Below are 23,015 nucleotides of genomic sequence, written 5' to 3'. Positions count from 1 at the left end.
TGTTCGTTGACTTTAGCTCAGCGTTCAACACAATGCAGCCGCACCTGCTTTTGGGTAAACTGAAGGAGATGAATGTGAACCCGTACATCTCGAGGTGGTATCACTCCTTCCTGACACAGCGCACACAGCAAGTCAGGGTCAACAGCTCCTTCTCGGAACCCAGATTGATAAGCACAGGCGCCCCGCAGGGCTGCGTCAGCTCCCCGGTCCTCTTCACATTGTACACAAATGATTGTGTGATATCACACCCTGAGAACTTTATCATAAAGTTCTCTGATGACACCGCTATCGTCAGCTTGCTGCAGGCCGGCGGTAGCCCACTGGACTATTTCTCAGAAATAGAGAAATTTGTCCAGTGGTGTGACCGGAATCATCTTGTGCTCAATGTGGGGAAGACAGAGGAGGTGATATTTGATCCAAAAACTGTGGGTGACCACGGACGGGCCAGTCGTCATTAAAGGCAATCACATCAGCCAGGTGGGTTCATACAGGTATCTGGGGGTCCACATTGACAACACACTCAGCTGCAGGGTACACGTTGGAAGTCTCTGCTCCAAACTCCAACAGTGTCTCTATTTCCTACGCAGACTTAGGCTCTATGGAGTGGAGCAGAGGATCATGCTGTTGTTCTACCGGGCTGCATTGGAAAGTATCATCAGATACGGCATTGCGGCCTGGTACGGCAACCTGACTGTGCAGTCAAGGTCACAGATTGCCGGTCTGGTCCGGACTGCCATGAAGATTATGGGGGTCGGGAATCATCCTTCCCTACAGATGCTTTATGAGCGGGCCGTCACCAGACTGGCACAGAAAATTGTTACTGACCCGACTCACATTCTGCATCATGAGTTCCAGCTACTGCCTTCCGGCAGGAGATTCAGGGCCCCCAGAACCAGGCTGAACCGCTACAAGAACTCATTCCTGCCGACATCCATCAAATTACTTAATAACCGACATTAACTAAGTGGTGCAATATATATATATAGGAGTGTGTGTGTATTATTTATTTTAATTATCTCTCTCTATTCTGTTGTTTTTCTTACTGTAAACTACTGCTGCACTTCTTATTTAATTTTGATTTTATCTCTTTCTATTCTGTTGTTTTTTCCTTACTGTAAACTGCAGCTGGACGGAGTCCAGGAAAAAGTTCCCCACGGGGAAAATAAAAGTATATCGTATCGTATCGTATCGTATCGTATCGTATCGTATCGTATCGTATTAAGAGTTTTTCTGTCATTTTACTTTTTATGCAAATTGATGTTGGTGATAATCGCTGTTATTGGCTATTAGGCAGGAAATGCAAATCAGTTGACACTTTTGTTTCCCCTCCTGTAACCTGCCAGAGCACATCCTTTTTTCTTCATATTTCATTAAGAAAAAACATCAAAACACAAATCAAAGTTCAGTTAATTGTTATTATCTTTACTATGTAGTGTGCTGAGAGTAGTTAAATAGGAACTAATGGTAGATATCCGGTGGGACACATTATTAAGAGGTCAGACTCTCCTATGTTACTGGTCTGAACGTGGCATGTTAATAAAGGCTCAGTCAAAAGACTACAAGTACAATCCAACTACGCTAGCTCAATGGATATAGTACACATGAAGACAAAGGTTCCAGGTGAATTCAACGAACAGATTGAACTAATAAACGAGCACATCACTCTTATTTAATGGGGCGTAGTGCTGTTTGTCCGATTAGAGTTGCCGTAGCATGATGTCATCGTCCAGGGGAGAAATGATTTGCATTTGCGAGGTGACAGCCAATCAGTCATCTCCATTTTACACACTGCAATTGATGGCACATCAATTGAAACCATGTCTACAAAGCACAATAACTCTTACTTCTTCACAATTATAAAACCTGCATTTTAGTTAGATATGCTCCTGCTTGTGTTTTTAATATGTTTGGAATTTTATTTAATGAAACCATGATGGTAATTGGTCTTACAAACAATGACTTTGAAAGCATGTTATACAACACGCTCTTTCTACAACTAGGTGTCAGTAATGCCTAACGCTTGGGGTTCCATGCGAGACTGATGTTAAGATTAGGTTTAAAAAAAAAAAAAAAAAGAAGAGGGCGTTCCGTCAATATTGACGGAAGGTTCGTCAATCCGCAAATGACAGATGCCGTGGCAGATGCGTGTTTTGTTGAGGGAATGACGAATGACGGATTGCCATTACAATGCCGTTCACCTTGAAATATCGACAGATTGACAATGACGATAGGGTGTCCTGACAGATGACAATTGCTGACAATGACAGACGCTCAAAATTCATTGACGTGCTTGCCTCTGTAAAAAGAAACTAGATGTTCATTTAGCCATTAACATTGCATCGTCAGAGAGCAATCCGTAAACACTTTAGATTGGTCAACAATTTGTTAAAAAAGTTGACCTATATAGGGACTGACCATTAGTATAGATTAATTGAAAAAATATTAAATTGACCAAATTTGGACACAGGAGTTTTCCGCCCAAAAGTGATGACATAAAGTTACAGTAAAGCAAGGCATTGAGACATTTTTGAGTCGTATTATTTTATCACCCTTAGCGTATCTGTATCTATTATATTTGTTGCCATATTTGTGTTTAATCTTCTTCGACTCTCTCTGGTGTATAAGCTAATTTGCCTAATTTCTCAGCACTGCTTTGCATTAACACATTTAACCTGATGAAACAAAAGCTGCTCAGAGCTGCATTTAAACCTGAAAAATGCAGGCTCAACATGACTATTCAAAACATCAAACAATCAACATGAAAAGGAAGTTTAACTTCAAATGCAGAGGACTTTGAAACATCTCACATACGCAGTTTTGATGAAAAGTGTTGATGTTGATTTTTTTTCCAAAAAAAAAAAAGAAAAGTGTTGATGGGATATTGTGATAATAAACAGTATGAATCATATGACACTGTTCATTCTAAGACAATATGTAATTTTAGACAATAAGATAAAAAAAAATGGACTGATGTAACATTAGGAGCAATACATTTGATTGAAATATCCGTTAGAACATACTTCAAAATATACATAAGTATTAAATCTCAAATATAGTCAAGCTTTTACTGCACTTTATAACATACTGTATATCTTAAAATAATGGCTTTTATTTTAATAAACAAACTCACTGTAAAGCCCTTTTCACACTGCATATGCTCAGTGTAAAAGTATATTTGTGCTGACGTAGCAGCCTACCAGAAAGTAAATATAGAGATTTTGCAGCTGGTTAGACTACCCCTCGACAAGTTGTATATTTTACTGTTGCAGAAAAAAGACCAGACTTTGTTCCTTTTTAAGGTAGAATGTGAAAATGTTCACCATTAGATGTCGCTAGATAATAGAATGCAGCCAAATCGTGTGCATTTCAAAGCTACCAATTAATATGTGCCATGAGCGAGCTAGCATCTCGGCGAGCAACGGCGACTTGATAGCCGGCAAGAACCCTTGCCAGCGACACCGAAAGACTGTGCAAGCCAGAGTTAGCCGGAGCAGCTAACAGGAGCGGCTAGCGGGAGTTAGCCAAAGCGAAGAGGGCAACACGTGACGGGAGCCAGAATCACGGGACTCAGTAAAAAAAAAAAAATGCATGCAAAATTGCACACACAAAAATTCGCGAAACAGGATGATCTTTGAGCTTAAGTGAATTTGACAACAGAGCTAAAAGCCAGTCTTTAGCTCTGTCGTTCGGTTGCTAGTTAGCTTTAGTCTAGCCCATTATAGTCTTACGTTTGAGCAAACATAGGAAATATTTGTTTTAGAGACATTTTGCTGGTGGGTGAAAGCGTCCACACTGTGTAATCCCATTGAAGACATTGAAGACATCCCTCCACTTTGTGGATTCATCACACACGATTCACACATACGATCTATGGGCACATCACGTCAATATTTTGCTTGTTGGACGTCCACAGCTTGTGGACCAACTCTGTTTGGTCTAATATTATAGAAGCTGACAAAAGTTTTGAGGATCGATTTGACAATGGAGGTCAATGGAGCTTTGAGCCGCATGTCGGAGCTGTGGGCGTTTGAGGACATCGTTTGGCTGTGGTTTGCGAATGGTCAATTGTGAGCACAGCCGCAGATGTAGATAACTTTTGTAACTATGCTTGAGTGCTTTGGTACGGAAAAGGATATAAATAAAGCCTCTAATTTGAGCAAGCTTGTGTAATTTTTACTTTCATGCTGTTGAAATCGTTAGACAAAGAAGCATGTTGCCAGTTGAACAAGCCAAAAACAGTGTTAAGATTAAGTCTTACTATGGTTTGGAGTTAAGGATACTAATAAAAAAAAAGGTAGCACCATGACAACTGGGTTGACAAGATCCCTTCAGACTTCAGAGTGTTTTTAGCCTAAAGAGTGTCTAGTACTGCAAGTCTTTCACCTTGGCCATGGCTTTCTCACTCAAGCACATCTTTCAGTGTTTATTCTGGTCAGGGATCAGATAAATGCCAGAAAATCCCAGCCCAGCCTGGAGGTATTTGACCTTGGCAGACTGACTGCGTGACAACACAGGACACAAAGAGACTTTCCTCTCTTTTGATTCCCTTCAACCTGAAATCTGTCATGTAGGCACATTCCAGTCTGCCAGTAAAGCTTGTTGAATGCCTCTTGGATGCTTTATAGATATGTGTACTGTATATGATGATATTAGCATCTGAAGATCAAAGACTATAAACAGGATGTACTGTACTCTGACACAAAGGCAGTGCTGAGTTACTGATAAATAAACACTATACACACACAGGTTTCCATGTAGGATGAGGAGGCCAATGTCAACGGTGGTTGTGAGGGAAGGTGGGTTGGTCTGAGAGGGCTGGCTCACACCCTCTCTGAAACTGCCCTTCTTGTGGATCAGCTTCAGTTACTAAAATAAAAGTACTACTCATTGGACCGAATTGGACTGAATAAGACAATTATTGAATTGAATCTATTCACATTACATTTTCCCATAGAATTTCAAATTTTCTAATCCCGTGTCTTAAAAGTCTTTGGTTCGGTCATTAAAGATTGTTCACAGACATGCTTTGCTAGTGCAACTCCCGGTCACTCCACACAGTGCTTTCCTCTTCCACGAAGCTTTACCTAAAACGATTCAGACTTTTAGAGTCACTTTTCATCTGATGTTAGTGGCTTCATCTTCTGGTAGCTCTAGTAGACAAAACTGCATGGCCAATGCAGTCTGAACATCAGGCCTATGTCATGGCTCTTTGTCTTCTAATCGACTCTACGTGCCAGCTTCCTTGTACTAAAAATATAGATCAGGTCATGGCTGCAACTCTGCCCTTTCATCACAGATTAAGGAGAATCATCAGACTGAAACGCACCTTTGCCAGCTTCATCCAGGATTTGGTAAAACGGCTTTGAGCAAGGGATTTGACGTGCTCATCGTGCATTTGGTTGAGATATATGTGCATTTTCTGAACACATACATGTGTGCGCACATTCCATTGAGACTTGCTGATGGTCCTCATGGTGATAGCAAAAATCAACTATTTCCACCTTTGCTGATGGACTTCTCGAAACTCAGTGGCTTTCTTTACGAGGTCTTGATTGTTGAGTACGACACATCACGCTGAACTTTTAAGAGCTAGCTTGCTTAAACGAGAATATGTCTAAGTTTGTTGGCTAGTGTTGGAATAATCAACTTCCCTTCCTCACTGTCAGACCCAAAAGTCGCCTTTAGAGCTCTGGTCATTGGCATCTAGGCTACACTGTAAATCTATGAGGTCTTCCTCTTTTCCTCTTTTTTTTTTTTCAAGGAGGTGACCTTTGGTAAATGATAAATGGACTGCTCTTTATCTAGCGCTTTATCTACACCATATGGTGCCCAAAGCGCTTTACAATGCCTCACATTCACCCATTCACACGCCAGAGGTCGACTGCAGCCATGCAGGGCGCTGCCAGGTCCACTGGGAGCAAATTGGGGTTCAGTGCCTTGCTAAAGGACACTTCGACATGGTTACCAGGGGTGAGGATCGAACCCACAACCTCAAGGATGGGAGATGACCACTACCACTGAGCCCTTTCTTGCATTCAAAATCATTCTGCCCTATTCTCTCATTTTGCCTGGGACATGGTTTTTTATTATTATTATTATTATTATTATTATTATTATTATTATTATTATTATTATTTATCTCTCTTTTCATTGGATTCCACCTTTAGTCATCAGGCATTGCCTAACATCAACAATGACCTACATTTTTTACAGTATTTGGAATTGGGTCATGATTCATAGCACTGATGACCCCCCGCCCCCAAATTTGCCTACTCATGCCCATTTCTGTCATCTGAAATAAGGGGTGTCACTTGACCTTCGAAAATATGCTGCAAGATGCAGCTTAGTAGTACTCCTACATTTGAATATATGTACACTCTTTCTAAAATGTTTGTGTATTCTTGGGCTAACACTAGCTAGCTAACCTTATGGGGAACAATTTTTTTGCCCCCTAACCCGGGACATGACTGTGGAAACAGTTCTATCATTTTGTGCCTTCAGACTAAGTTTCAGTGCAATGGAAACGATAACAAGGACGACAAGAAAACAAAATGTTAACTTGTAAGAAATTTAATATAAGCCAGTACACTTGTTACCTGTGCATGAGTGTGGGAGAGTAAGAAACAAAATTGTGTGTGTATGTGAATATCAGTGCACAGGTTTACACTAAAACCTCTCCCTGCCCTTGATGGTGCGATCAGAATATATGTTACCATGGCGACAAGCCCCATAATGGTTACCACGGCAAAATGAGAGTGAGGCACTGATGCAGCAGTGGTTGCCACGGAGAGAAGAGAGGAGATTGTGAGCAAATACAGTGAGGTGAGACAGAGAAGGAGCCAAGATATGAGAAGGGTTAGACAGACACAAACAGATATTAGAAAAGGACAGATTGTACAGAGCGAGAGCGCAATAAGAACAAACACACCCACGCAATATTGTTGGTACTATTTGTTCTGTTAAAGAAAACCCACAATGGTCACTAAAATAACTTCAAGTAAAATATATTGTTGAAAAACATTACTGAAATTTACACTCAAAAAGTCCTCAGTGTCTTCTGGATATTTGTTGTCACCACTGTGGCCGAACAGAGAAATGGACATCTTTAAAAGGACGTCAGGGTGACTGGCTGTCACACAACAAATACTGGCTAACTGGCTCTTCCTCTGTCCAAAAGCATCTGTTGACCTTCCGTCCAGATGGTCCAGGCAGACAGGCTGGAGGGTGCATGACCACATAGTAAATGACGGTCAACACAAAAATCTCTAGAGGACGGAGCATCCTTTGGCTCCCCCCAGGTTTAGCAGAGGGAAAGGTTGCTTGGCTGACCTTGCTCGATGGTGGCTTGGTTATAAAAATGTGTTTCTAGCACACAGCCTATGATGCAGTCATGACCAAAGACAGGCCTGCAGGCCATTTGTACTTCTAAAGGATAGCATTGAAGTTATTGAAGCCATAGACTTATTTTAACACTCCGAATATCTGTTCCAATACATTTGCTCACCTGAAATTTAGGTGCTTTGAAAAAAAGTGTTGTTAACAAGCCTGACAGCTAGCCACCAGCTAGCATAATAAACAGTTAACTTTCCCTGAAGCATCACTGTTATGTAGACCGCGCACACAGTGAGGCGGTGGCGAATGGACTCTGCGCAAAATCTCGCAAACACAATTTTTGTTTTTTTACCCCTTACAGCCTTTGCGATCGACTTGGGGGAAGTCCGTGATCTACCAGTCACGGTAGTGCACCCCGACTCCCATTTGTCCCGCAGTAAAAAAACTGAAATTTTCATGAATTTATTATTTATAATTATTGTGCTTTTTGGTTTTCATTTCAGAAAAGCCAATGTATCATGTTTTTTTAACAGATGCTTATTTATGAATAATTCATCAACATGAGATTAAATGTAATAATTTTGTTTAACTAACAATCCCTCAATTGTCATTGAAGTTATAATAATACAAATAATACAAATATTTTTTCAACTTGTGCTTTCCAATCACAGATGTGGAAAACAGCTCCATACACTGAATAAAGCATAATTTATAGTTTGCCTGTCTATTTAACATACATTCTCCACACTTGTTGGCGCCACATATTTTGTGTGTTCAGGGAAGCTGAAATGACACAAGCACTCACTTTGCCTCCATACTGATTAGGAAACATTTTCATTCCTCAAAGTCAAGGTCATGGGGCCCAATGCCATTACCTCCAAGATTGCTATTCGCTTGTTATGTTTGGACTGCCAACGAGCATCTTCTATTCATTGCATCACTTCCACTGTCATGAACTGCACATTTCACTGCATGTTTAATTAGTAAATGGAACATAATATTTGTTGTGTAGCGTGTTGCTTAACTGTGGCTCTCATTTGGATAGCTGCTGTGATAGGTTAAGGATCATAAACACTAGCACGCGATAAAGCCCGGCTGATTGATGAACATTCACAATGCAATTTGAATGTAGAGCGCTGGAGGCTGAGGGAGGGCAATAAACGAGGAAGGATTGAGGACTTAGAGGAAGGGCTGGTAAGGGTGCAGGGTCAGATAAAAGAGGAGATTAGAAGGTAGAAGGAGGGCAAGAGACAGTGATAAAGAGGGAAAAAAGGGGGGCAAAAGGAAGATGAATATCGCTCACCAATCCATTTGTCATTCCCATACCAGGACAGATTGCCTTTAGTGCTGTCGTAGTATCCAATCTTCTTATAGCTTCCTCCTGTGAGGGAAAGAGAGTAGAGACTTGAGAGCTACTATAACTGTCTAACTTGCATTTTAATATCACACGGTCTGTCCAACTCAATACCTCATTGCTCAGCCTGACTCGTTATTGTTTACCTTCTGATCAAATACAGTTCACCCCCAAACAGCTTGACAGTAATAAATACAATAATCTGCTATTTACTGTAGGCTACACTAGGAGTCGACTAATCAATGTGTCGATGACGATTATAGGTCGACTAGTCGCCAATTGCGTGTTTGGATTTGATGCATTGCAATGTGGAATTAGTCCCTTTTTTTATTTTATTTTATTTTAAATTTTTTTGGGAGAGCTCAGTATGAGCTCAGAACGGGGCACGGCAGGCCACCCAATCGGCCCTTGGCCCACCCGGCACACCACTGGCACTTGGCCCACCCAGCAACCCACCGACCCTTGGCCATGGCCACGAAATCCGCCCCCCCAACCCTATTTTCAAATTTAATAAAAGCACAAATGCTATCTATGCCTGCCTATCTGAAAAAGGTGGCGTGGCTCAGTCGTAGAGTGGTTGTCTCCCGAGCGTGGTTTTGATACCAGGCCAGTGTAATGTCAAAGTATCCTTGAGCAAGATACTGAACCCCCAGTTGCTCCTAATGCTGTGTCATCAGTAGTCTAAATGTAACGTGCTGAGGGCCTTGTAAGATACCATTTACCAGAGTAAAGTGTAGCTTGAAAAAGGTGAAAACTCCATGTCATCACGCAATGCTGTCCTATAAAAAGACAGTCAATATACTGTAGCGTTTGCTTACACAATGAAACATACACAAGCCCTGGTCGATCAATAACATCAAAGTGAATGGTTAGTGTAGTAGTGTTTCTCTTTCTCTATATTTTAGCCAGGAGTAACCCTGTAGTTGTGCTGCATGAATTCATATTCGGGTTGTGACTGGCTCAACGAGTCAGGGAGTGGGGCCTGTGCAAGGATGAGTGAGTGAGTGAGTGAGTGAGTGAGTGAGTGAGTGAGTGAGTGAGTGAGAGGTTGTGCTTGGAGTAGACTGAAAAAATATAGATGAGGTCAACGATTTGTCAATGTCGAATACTATCACTTAAGCGTAGACAACAGAAAAACCTGAAGGCGTCCAACCTCTACGATACAGTACATACATACGAACAGGTCTCTTGGAGGATAGTCAATCAGTGCCTAGACTAGCGCTTGTTGGTAATTCTTCTGAACAACTTTGTCAGTTCAAGACCCAGATGGGTCCTGTGGAACCTCTGTGCCTTGAAGATATCAGCAAATATTGCAAGACTTTAGCTCAAAAAGTAGCAAAAGACAAACAAGACCAGTGTTTGACTGGCAAACTGGCATACCGGGCAGATGCCCAATGGGCCGGCGTCTTTTAGGACCAATGCGGAACTTTTTAATCTTTTTTTTCCTCCCTTTTACGCCAAAAGACTGGCCCACAAAAAGGTAGCAGCCCATTAATCCATTTACAATATAGACAGCAAACTGAACCTATCAGCATCAGTGGCAGAGCTACGGGGTAACCAGAGGTGGTCAGTAGTTGGATCAGGTTTTTCGGTTGCTGTCATGAAATGAGCTGTCTCTTCACCTTAGACAAGCCATTTCATTTTCTGCTCTTAAATCTTGAAACACTCTTCACTGGCTTTTAAATTATTTACTTTTCATTGTCTTATTTATTTATAATATTTTTGAAATAGGTGTTTTACCCTTGTTTATATTGGTTTGATATTGGTCTTATACCCTTGGTATTTTTTTTCTAGCTACATGTATTCCTTACTGTTTTTTACATTTTCTTTTGTTTGTGTTATGCTGAGTTAAGCACTTCGGTCAATTGTGTTGTTCTTAAAGCGCTCTACGAAGAAAGCTGGATTGGATCAGATCAATAACTGTTTATTGGCTATGCACCACAATCATTTACAGGGGCCGTACTCAAACCTTTTCTTAAAAAAGGTCCTCTTGACCCAGATGTCTTACCTTAGCCTATTGATATTCAATCTTTCTTTAGAAAGCAGGTGTCAAACAATTGCATGATTTTCTGCAAAATTTTATTTTGAGGACTTGCAGTCAGGATTTAGAATATATTATCGTACTGCAGGTGACTAATATCTCCTCATTCTTTCTGACAAAGGATGTCCAGGAAAAATAGATTTGACCATATTTTACAGAGATGTCTAGAAGAAATTAAAGAAGCTAGCTTGTGTGGTTACTACAATGCAAAATGTTCTCCAATTACGCATACAATTGTGGTGGAAGGCCGTCTCCAAGTGCCCATTACACAGATCTTTGATCGCCCTAGCCAGCTTTACAACATCCACTTGCACAGAGCTGCTTGAAGTTCCTTATAGTGCTTTGGACAATTCGACCTCCTGCATGGACTCAAGCAAATAGAATTTAAAGGGAGTGAAATGAGCAAATTAAGTCACTTTTGTTGACGCAAAACGGCTGATTTAAAATACCAAAACAAAGCCTTGCCCGCCCCTACGCAGATTTAGATCATGCTTTGCGCCAGACTTTCGCAAGTCACGAAAATAGAGCCCAAAGTTGGTGGATTAGCCACACTCTGTTAACCACATGGATTTGTAAGCACAAATATATATATATATATATATATATATATATATATATATATATATATATATATATATATATATATATATATATATATATATATATATATATATATATATGTATATTAGCTTTTGCATAGGTTTTGCAGTCAAAACAAGTTGCAACGACTAAGGGCTTGATTATGACAAAACATTCCAATTCCATAACTTTCTAAGAGAATGTAAACATTATTCAATACTTCAGTATATGGACCTTCTAGTTTGACAGTGATGCATCACCACATGTATGACGATAACATCAGTTTTTATTATCTACAGTGTTTTATTGTTTTCTTTGCATTGGCCTCATCATTGCCTCAATTCCTCAGCAGCCTCTCAATCATCAAAGGTGTTAAAATTAAAATACATGATGAAATCACTAATGAAAATTTTATTTGGGCTAATTTCTGTTCTTAAATTACTTCACTATTACAATCACAAATCTGACTATGAGGTTGCTTTGTTTGCGTGTATAATCTAATGGCAAAGGATGCTGTGCAATAATTTGAAACAAAGTGATGAGTTTTGGACAGATACCATATGAGACGTTTGAAGGCTGATAACATTCACCAATGTAATTTTCTGAGCCAAAAAGAATCAAGTACAGTGTTCTTTCGCTAAATCGTGGTTTACGTTTCCCAGCCTCGCTGTTTCGTGGATTTTCATCACAGGTTTTTTTCACTATTTTGCGGGTTTTCTTGCTATTTTCCTTCCTTCGAAGTTGGACCAGTCCAAAAAACAACCACAACAATTATTATTTAGGGAGGTGGGGTGGCGATTGTGAAGAACAGGTCTTTGCAACGTGTTTCATTTTCAACAACAAAGACAGATCTAAAGGAATTATAAATCCACCAGGATTGTAATTTTTGGTGACAATACAACACAGGATTATATTTAAGGTAAGCCGTTTGAAGATCCAACTGTAAAAAAACAAAGTAGCTGTCCTCGTCCGCTTCCGTGTTGAAGAGCTTGCACGGTGCTTCAAACATATCTAAACACAGCTGTTGACTTAACTGCAATGCACTGGCTATTTTTTTTGTGGCAGAAACAAAAATAAAATTCAAACTCTACTTTGCATATTTCACTTATTGCGGGTAGTTTTTGGAACATAACCCGCGATAAATGAGGGTGAACTGTATTCATGAAGACCTGTATGCTGTCACACATATATTAAAAAATCAATCTTTGGGGAAAAAATGCACCTACATCATTAATGGTGTAATCAACATAGCTTTATGTTAATGCAGGTATCCGTAAACATCCTCATCCCTCCTACAATCCCTCTATCTATTTTTCTCTCTCCTATGCCCTCTTTCCCTCTTCTCTATCCCTCATCCCATACCAACGATTTAAGACAGATGGTCTTACCAATTTGAGTACAATCCTTACTAGGATGTTGGTCCAACTGATTTATCCACATTTGGAAATAAAATATTCACATAGTAAATAAACAACATAAAGAACAAGCTATTCCAGCGTAATAAAAGAAAAACTACCTCACTTTGACATGCATCGTAATACAGGAGTGTAATTTCCTGCTTTATAATCTGCTTTTTCATCTTTTTCCCTTAACACCCTTTTCTGAGATTGATCGTTCTTTTAGATTAAATTTTGGAAAAAGCTACAGAAAGTCAAACACATGCAGAGTTAATCCTTTCAAGCAAAGGCCTCTTGCCAGAGGTCACTAAGGTTATAGAAATGGACCTTAGATTTGGTTAATTAAGTTCCAAATTTTTTTTAAAGATGCTGAGGATGATACTTTACAATAAAAGTGAAATTCATGTTTGTTTAGTGTTGATTTTTTTTCATAGTGTATATCTTGGTTATTTAGTGGCCACCTTATATGGTAATGTGTTTGTTGATGATTGCTTTTCATCTCAATCTATCTATCTATCTATCTACAGTGAGGAAAATAAGTATTTCACCCCCTGGTGATTTTGTGAGTTTGACCCTTTAAAAAGAAAGGAACGGTCTATAATTTTCATGGTAGGTTCATCTTAACAGTGAGAGACAGAATATTTAAAAAAATCCCAGGAAATCACATTATATTAATTTTAAACATTTATTTGTCTTTTATTGAGGAAAATAAGTATTTCACCCCCTACCAACCAGCAAGAATTCTGGCTCCCACAGACCGGTCATGTGACCAGGAGGCACACACTCTATCTATCTATCTATCTATCTACAGTATCTATCTATCTATCTATCTATCTATCTATCTATCTATCTATCTATCTATCTATCTATCTATCTATCTATCTATTTACAGTGCAAAATCACCATGGAACATAGTCCCAATACACTTTACAATAAAAATCACGCACAATCAAAACATTACATAATAAAATCAGCTAAAAAAAACAAAAACAAACAATGAATAAAAAGTCACAGACTAAACTGTGTCAAAGTACTTAGTAAAAAGGTATGATTTAAGACGGGATTTAAAAGTTAGCAAAAGGCACTATGGAAACATTACAGTGGAACTTCCAGTTTTTGGGAAATTTGATTGACTTTTTGGCTCTACTGAATATAATTAAGCTTCAAGAGTGCTTCATTTCGCATTGGTTAATGGTCACAGTAGAAATTTTTGAATAGACACTTGGCTAGCTCTCTAAAAATGACAGGATTGGTTGTCATGTAGAAATGTGGCTAAAGTTTTCTGTAATAAAACGTTTCATATCAGCGTGCTGTCGCACATAGGGGCACAGCCTAAAGGCACCACACAATCTCCCACTTAACTGCACTTCCAAGTGCAAAACTAATGAGGCATAATTTTGCCAGTCAATGCAGAGCATCTACACAACATGCTTAACTACAGGGAATCGGAGAGACTGCGACACAACTCTCATCAGTTCTTTGCATTATTAAATCCGACAATCAGTAATCAACAGCAGGCAGAGAACATTCCGTGGTCTCTGCACGTTCAGTAAAGAGCTCTATGTCTAATGTGCGAGTAGACTTCAAATTACATTTCTTGTAATAAATATTCTTGATTACTCTAATCTTTCATGAACACAACATTTTTGCATTAAAATAAATGCTTCTTATTTGAAGGATCCTGCTGGCGCACTACTTGGATCTGCCCTACTATGACATTGCTATCATGTTAGTCCATCCATCCATTTTCTATCCGCTTATCCAGTTCAGTATTTTGGGAAGCTGGAGCCTGTCCCAGCTGAACAACAACTTGGATCAGTCTCCAGTCAATCACAAGGGTACATATTAGGGATGGGCAATATGGACAAAATGTCATATCTTACGACGGCGTAATAGGGCCACATAGTCTAATGTGATGATTTGTTGGTGGTTAATGGGACACTGTTTATAAAATGAAAAGGCAGGATGGAGACGGATTCATTCTTAATTTAAACTTTACTCGTCATACACGACAGCTAGAGCTGACTAAACACTAACCAATCAGAAGCTAGCATACTTTAGGAAAATGCAAGTGAATGACAGAGAGCAGCAGATTCGACACATCAACTTAGCTACTTGTACAAAAAAAATTAAATTAAATGTTTGAATGTGTAAATAATAATTCTGGAAACATAATAAACAAGTAAATATACATTTTAACAAATTAACTTTATTGCTTGATCCTCAGGGTGTGGACCTTAGCAAAGGTGAGACATCTTTGTCGCTGGCAGTACCTAAAGCTTCAAAGTGCGAATGCTTAACATGATATGGTTAAAACTATTAGTATCTCCTTATTTGAAAAAGAGACTGAAAAGCATCGGCAACAACATCCAAGTAGTACGCTACGTGTATTTCTCGTAAGTTTCAGAGTTTTTTTCTCGGAGTATACTACCCCGCCTATTATACATGGCCCTAATACGCCGTGGTAATAACTAACAAATTATAATTTTTTATCCAAAATGAACTAACTGACAGTCACAGTCAAAGTAAGCAATACAAAATATACATTTAAATTAACATTGCATTGCAACTCTGCTTTAAAGATAAATAACAATTAATTTAACTTACTTAACAGTGATGGAGATACTTTTTTTTTTTTTTTTTTAAACACTAGAAGGCTTTTTGTTCTTTGACAGCTCTCTCCCTGCTGTCGTGTGGCTTTCAGCAAGTAATAGTGTAGGTTCAATGACATTTGTTCTTTGTTTGAATAGACGTGACAATAGCAGCAAGCTGTTTGTAATGATGACCGACAGTTTGCCCAGAAGCTACGTAAACTGCCAGCCACTTTTGCCTTTAATATAAAAGGCTTAATGCAATGTTAATACTTAAAAAGACAATAATTTTTTGACAATAATATGTTCTATGCAGCCCCACTGGTTTAAATATGGCATTCTGGTTAATATTGCGTTAGTGGAATATGAGTTAAGGCGCAAAATCCAGTCCTTTGTACCCATCTCACGGGGCGGCCATTTTGCCCCTTGCTGTTGACTGAAAATGACATCAATGTTGCTCAGGTCTCAGGTAACAACCAATCACAGCTCAGCTTCAGAAAACAGATGAGCTGTGATTGGTCATTGCCTGAGCACTGAGGAACTGCAAGATCCTGCGAGATGGGACACTATGTTGTGAAACGTTTTTCAATGGAAACAGTGGCAAGTCAAAATGGTACTTTATCGAAATAGTACAATATCGCTTTTATTTTTGCAAAAAACTAATTGAAACGCACGTATTGATGTCATCTTCAGTTGACAGCAAATGGCTAAATGGCCGCTCCCTGAGTTGGATAAAAATGGCTGGATTTTGCTTCATAACTCATATCCCACAAATGTAATATTAATCAGAATGTCATGTTTAGACTAGTGAGGTCACATATAACATATTACTGTCAAGAAATGTTTAAGGATGACTTCCACTTTATTATTATTTTATTTTAAATACAACTAACTGAATGGACTCACATTTGTAGAAGAACAAACAGGAAATTTGAATGCAATTTGATCTAAAAAAGTATCCAGCCACCTGGCCTCGACCCAGCAAAAGAACAGGTTATTTTGGTATTTTGCTGAATTAGCAGCAACATAAACTGGCAACACAAGTTAAATTTTTAATCAGTCCCGAGAAAGCAGAGAGCCACCAAAAGTCCGAATTTATAGGCAGAGTGAAATAGAGAACGCGGATGGAAAAATTATTATTATTATCAGCACTTAGCCAGCTCCAGCCGATTCATTCTGGGGAAAAAAGACCAGAGGTGGCAAATCCAGGTTCAGAAAGTAAAAATCTTGCCACAGTTTGGCTTTAGCCACAGGTGATAGTTAGCTAGCTCCGTAGCTAGCTCCCATGGTGCTCGTTTACCTGCTAGAGAGCGAGCTAGCTATCTAGCTAGCACTCTGGGCTAAGGCCAAACTGTGGAAGGGTTTTTACTTTCTGGACCTGGATTTGCCACCTCTGAAAAATACTAACACAACTATTGGCTTTTAAAGTATCAACATGATCATTGATGAGTTTAATACAATATTTAAAGGAGATGCAACCTAAAAAACAATTCAAAAAGTCAAAAGCATTTATTGGAAATGGTTTACCTTTCAAATAAAAAACTTCACGGAAATCATTGACTTGTGATCCAGTCATCCCAAAACTGGAAGAATGCCAACAAACTATTTTAGACATTTATATTATTGTTGGATCAACCTGGATGCTTCTTGTGTGTTGTGGTGAGGTGCTGACAAACTACACTTACAGTAGATGGACAACCATGACCATATTGGGCGCTGGCTGACAAAAAATAGACTGGTCCTTCCTGATTGTTTAGATGTGGCCGTCAGCTCGTCAATATGTTTTAAGTATTGTTAAACCTCCCTCTATCACTGTGCCTTTTTTTTTTTACCCCCCTCATGGTACGTCATCAGTCTTTTGCCCCACAGCGCAGGACATTGGGACACTGCATTAATTATTAATTGACACCTCTATTTTTTCCTTGCTGTTTTCATTTCAGAACTAAGCCAAAATCGTTTGCCTGCTGTCACTCTGAAATCACTCTGCCACCATTTCTCTGATCAGATGTGCTGTGATGTCATCACAGGCACGCTCCATCCAAATAAGCGAAGTGCGCATTAAGTTTGATAAATAAAAAACTGAAATTTTTTACATTATCTACAAGATAAAAGTATGATAAAGAAACAAATTCCAACACTTCGGGGTACGCTCCAACCACCTGTTTTAGCTAAAGATATTACCAAGCTTTCTCCGACAACAACAAAAAAACTCTTAAAAATATACAAGTTACTTTCATATACTGATAAAATGTCTTTACCCATCTCAAAATGGGAGACAGACTTGTCTATAGCTCCGGAATCTGACTTTTGGATTCAAGTTTGTGAAAAAGTATTTAAAATGACAAAACACACAAATTTACAACTTATCCAATATAAAATTATTTATAGAACATGCATTACTCAATATATGATGAAGAAAATGGGACTCTCAGACTCCGACATTTGTTTCCAGATTTTACAAAACACTACAGACACTTATTTTCATGCTTTATGGTTATGTACTCCGGTTATGTATTTCTGGACTAAAGTCTTAGAAAAACTTTCCGCTATCTTGGACTGTAGGATACCTTTATCTCCAAACTTGTGTTTGCTAGGTGACTTAACAACAACTGACTTACCACATAAACAATTTCAATCTACACTTGTAGCCCTTACTATCGCAAAAAAAAAACAATTCTTGTTAACTGGAAAAATAAACAAACTCTGAATATCGACCAATGGTCTTACCTCCTCATAAATCACATTTTAATGGAAAAAATATCTGCCTCAAATAAAAACCAAATATCAAAATTTATAGACAGATAGGCTGTGGACCGGTGGGGTGCATTCTCCATCTATTTGAAACCTTAGAGCAGTTAAAACCAGTTAAGACCAAATTTGGCACATATACTGACATTGTATTAGACTATGTCACCCCCGTGTGGGCGTGGCTAGGACAGTATATGAACAGGGAAGAGAGGTGGCAAATCAAGGTCCAGAAAGTAGGAAACCCTGTCACAAGGGGGTTTTGCTAGGGAGCTAGCTAGCTAGCACCTGGGGCTAAAGCCAAACTGTGGCAGGGTTTTTACTTTCTGGAATTGGATTTGCCACCTCTGACAGGGAATCATTTTGGGTTAGACTTCCGCATTTGTATGGTTGTTAAGGCTCCATGGCCTTGTAGTCGATCATTCTGGTCTTTTGGTATTAAACCTGTTAGGATTAAACTCACAGTGCCCTGTCTGGTCATTCATAGTAACGCAAGCACCAAAGACAAAAGAGTTGCCAGTAGTTGAACACAACTTAATTGTCCACTGTCAAAGTTCTTGCCACAGGGCCACATGATTAACCAGCACGTAACATCTAAATAGAGTTCCTGTGAGATTTGCTTTGGTGGGACAACTCGTGGCATCTCATAATGCTTTGAGCATCTGACAGTTTCTGGCTGGGAAGAACATCGTGTTGGAGCAACCTTACTCACTGGATGGCTCTATGTGACTTTTTTTCCCGAGCTTAAGGGCATCATCAAGTTGATAACTAAGCTTTGTAGAATCCTTCAAGGACTGCATGTAGGCTTTACACTCCAGAGGGCTTACTTCAAAGGGGAAAACTTTTACAGTAGCTTGTAGTTAAAATATATCTTTAATGACACCAGTCCTGGAACATTTTTTTTCGCAATCGATATGGTTTGACGAAAAAAGGTTTTAAAAGTATTCAGTCAGAGTGTAAAATATCACACTTATAGTAGTTTTTTCACGTCAATATAAACTGCTAAGTGTCAGACATTCTCAGCATAAATTCCACTAGGGATTCCATAATGGAGTTTGTGTATTACTGCAATTAAAACCATCTTATTTCATCTGCTACCCAAAACATGTAAATAAAATCATTTGTTTTCTCTCGCTCACTGAATTAAAATGTAATTGTGCAAGCTCATAATAAAGGTCATTCATTGTCTTTTACTGCCTTCTTACTGTCAGAGCACACATACACTGATTCCTGCTCAGTTCAATTTGGTCGGACAAACACAATTACAGCACTACAGTATTTGACAGTTTTTGTTAACAGTTAAACTGTTGTCTGTACTTTCCTGAATGCAAGTGAAAGCAGTAACTTGTCAAATAAAACATTGTGGTAAAAAGGTTGTTCTTCGGTTAACAGTCACAAGAAATTCTACAGATGGTAACTTCTAAATGATGATATTTGTATTTATTTGTAGTAATGTACCTGCAGCAAACACCATTGCATATTGTGCCTCATTTCTTATCCAAATGAATCTTTTATCTGATTAAAATAAATGTGCAATTGATTAATACCTTATACTACATTATCAGCTAAAACTCCATATGATCTTCATCTTTTCTTCATTTCCTTTCGGCTTTTCCCTTAAGGGGTCGCCACAGCAAATCGGTTGCCTACATCTAACCTTGTCCTCTGCATCCTCTGCTCTCACACCAACTACCTTCATGTCCTCTTTAACTACATCCATAAACCTCCTCTTTGGTCTTCCTCTAGACCTCCAGCCTGGCATTTGGAAACTCAGCATTCTTCTGCCAATATACTCACTATCTCTCCTCTGGACAAGTCCAAACCATCTCAGTCTGGGCTCTCTGATTTTATCTCCAAAGCCTCTAACATGTGTTGTCCCTCTGATGTACTCATTCCTGATTCTATCCATCCTGGTCACTCCCAAAGAGAACCTCAGCATCTTCATCTCTGCCACTTCCAGCTCTGTCTCCTGTCTGTTCCTCAGTGGCACTGTGTCCAGACCAAACAACATCGCTGGTCTCACCACAGTTTTATAAACCTTTCCTTTCATTTGAGCTGAAACTCTTCTATCACACATATCACCTGATACTCTTCTCCACCTGTTCCAGCCTGCCTGCACACGCTTCATCACTTCTTTTTCACACTCTCCATTGCTCTGGACTGTTGACCCTAAATACTTAAACTCCTCCACCTTGGTCTCTTTTCCCTGTAACCTCACTCTTCCATTTGGGTCCCTCCCATTCACACACAGATACTCCGTCTTGCTACGGCTAACTTTCATTCCCCTCCTTTCCAGGGCCTTTCCACGCCTCTAGCTTCTGAACTGTTCCATGCTCTCACTACAGATCACAATGTCATCTGCAAACATCATAGTCCATGGAGATTCCTGTCTAACTTCATCTGTCATTCTGTCCATTTCCATAGCAAACAAGAAGGGGCTCAGAGCTGATCCCTGATGTAGTCCCACCTCCACTTAGAACTCCTCCGTCACACCTACAGCACACCTCACCACTGTCTTACAGTCCTCATACATGCCCTGCACCACTTGAACATACTTCTCTGCCACTCGAGACCTCATTAAAAACCACAGTTATTTCTGGGCACCCTGTCATAAGCGTTCTCCAGATCTACAAAGACACAATGCAGCTCCTTCTGAACTTCTCTGTAATTCTCCATAAACATTCTCAAAGCAAATACTGCATCTGTGGTACTCTTTTTCTTGGCATGAAACCATACTGCTGCTCACAAATGTTCACCTCTGCCCTCAGTCTAGCTTCAACTACTCTTTCCCATAGCTTCATTGTGTGGCTCATCAGCTTTATTCCTCTGTAGTTAGCCACAACTCTGCACGTCTTCCTTGTTCTTAAAAATGGGCACCAGCACCTCAGGCATCTTCTCACTATCTAAGATCCTGTTGAACCCAGTCAAAAATTCTACTGCTACCTCTCCTAGACACTTCCATACCTCCACAGGTATATCATCAGGACCAAGTGCCTTTCCACACGTCATCCTTTTCAATGCCCTTCTCACTTAATCCTTACTAATTTTTGCTACTTCCTGGTCCACAACAGTCACCTCTTTTACACTTCATTCTCTCTCATTTTCTTCATTCATCAACTCTTCAAAGTACTCTTTCCATCTTCCCATCACACTACTGGCATCTGTCAACACACTTCCATCCCTATCCTTTATTAACCTAACCTGTTGCACGTCTTTCCCATCTCTGTCTCTTTGCCTTGCCAACCTGTATAGATCAGTCTCTCCCTCCTTACTATCCAATCTAGCATACAAGTCATCGTGAGCCTCTTGTTTGGCCTTTGCCACTTCTACTTTCACCCTACGCTGCATTTCCCTGTACTCCTTTCTACTTTCTTCAGTCCTCTCAGTGTCCCACTTCTTCTTAGCTAACCTCTTTCTCTGGATCCACTTCTGCACCTTCTCATTCCACCACCAAGTCTCCTTATCTCCTTTCTTTCCAGATGACACACCAAGAACTGTCCTACCTGTCTCCCTGATCTCATTTGCTGTAGTTGTCCAGTCACCTGGAAGCATCTCCTGACCATCCAGAGTACGTCTCAACTCCTTCCTGAAAGTCATACAACACTCTTCCTTTTTCAGCTTCCACCATTTCGTCCTCTGCTCTGCCTATACTGTAAAACTCCATATAATACACACTCAATTATGGGCCAAAAATAGACATATCCTCTACTTAGGTCAATTTGACTCAACATTGGGTAAAAAATTGGTCATATAGTTCAGATAGTCTCATTTTATCTGAAACTATGGGTTATTTTATACAACTGGATCAGATGTTTTACTTAGGTTAATTTTGACCCAACATAAATGGGGCTATTTTGTTTAAAACAACCCAGAAAGTTGGGTCAGATCCTTTACTTGGGTCAATTTGACCATCTTTCTGGGTTGTTTTGCAGAAAAAAAAGGTAACTTTGTATAAAACAACCAAGAAAGTTGGGTCACATTGACCTATAATCGGTCCATTTTTTATCCATAATTGTGTTACTTTTGACCCAGCTCTTTTTAGAGTGCATGATATAAACTTTACACTCTAAAAACAGTTGGGTCAAAAATAACCCAACTATTGGTCCAAAATGGACCAATTGATTTGACCCAACTTTGAGTCAAAAAATTGGTCTTTCAGCGTAAAACTCATAAATATTGGTCAGATCTTTTACTTGGGTCAAAAAAATTGGGTCATTTTGTATAAAATAACCCACAAAGTTGGGTCAAATTGACCCATAAATTGGATCGGTCAGTTATTTATCCATAATTGGGTAACTTTTGACCTAACTGTATTTAGAGTATATATTTACAATTTGATAGCAAGTGCAAAAGTATGTGATGCTTGTTTTAAATGACCTCATTATTGTTATGAATTCCATTTTAAAGCAGAAACAATCTTTACCATACCTTGAAGCTGTTCAATTAGAGTCCAGGCCATCCGTGAGCCTTGGGCATCAAATATTACATGACCCTGGAAGAAACAGGCAGAATTTTTATGTTTTAACACCTCTCTCCATGCATTGCACTTTGCACCTCTCTCTATATTCATCCGTCTAATAATACCTCATTGCTGATCCCTCTCTCACTCCCTGCACCTCATCATCATGTGCTCATTTTCTCTTGGGGTTTTTTGTACTCACTGAAACTCCTTCGAAAGAGCTGGTGTTGAGGGCACGGTAGATTTCCGCCGTGACATCTCGGTTGTTGTAATTGAAATCTTCCAGGCGGCGGCCCTTGGCCTTCAGAGGTCCCACAGTCTTGTTGAGAGCCAGAGCCAGAGCCCACACAGCGTCGTAAGCGAGGGGGGCTTCTTGAAAACCGCCAGTCTCTTCCGAGTTTTTACCCCCCAGCTTTGACATCAATTGGTCGAGAAATTCCTGGGAGGTCTAGAAAGAAAGATGAATACAGGTGCTTTAGTTAGCTTGTATTTAGGTATTTTCAACATTCACTTTAAA

At 39.5% G+C, this 23,015-nt stretch overlaps 1 protein-coding gene across 6 annotated transcripts in view; it reads right to left on the bottom strand.

Annotated features, from left to right (window-relative positions):
* Window positions 1–23,015, bottom strand: part of gabbr1b (gamma-aminobutyric acid (GABA) B receptor, 1b) — a 305,030-nt gene that overhangs the window by 51,465 nt on the left and 230,550 nt on the right. For all 6 annotated transcript variants that reach the window (XM_077548507.1, XM_077548508.1, XM_077548509.1 and 3 more), the window contains 3 exons: window positions 22,701–22,946; window positions 22,468–22,531; window positions 8,636–8,713 (listed from right to left, as the gene is read on the bottom strand). In XM_077548507.1, coding sequence (XP_077404633.1) covers window positions 8,636–8,713; window positions 22,468–22,531; window positions 22,701–22,946 — 388 coding nt within the window. The remainder of the gene's footprint in view (window positions 1–8,635; window positions 8,714–22,467; window positions 22,532–22,700; window positions 22,947–23,015) is intronic.

The sequence above is a fragment of the Vanacampus margaritifer genome, chromosome 17, assembly GCF_051991255.1.
Source record: "Vanacampus margaritifer isolate UIUO_Vmar chromosome 17, RoL_Vmar_1.0, whole genome shotgun sequence".
Taxonomy (NCBI): Eukaryota; Metazoa; Chordata; class Actinopteri; order Syngnathiformes; family Syngnathidae; genus Vanacampus; species Vanacampus margaritifer.
This window is presented reverse-complemented; position numbering and strand designations above follow the sequence as displayed.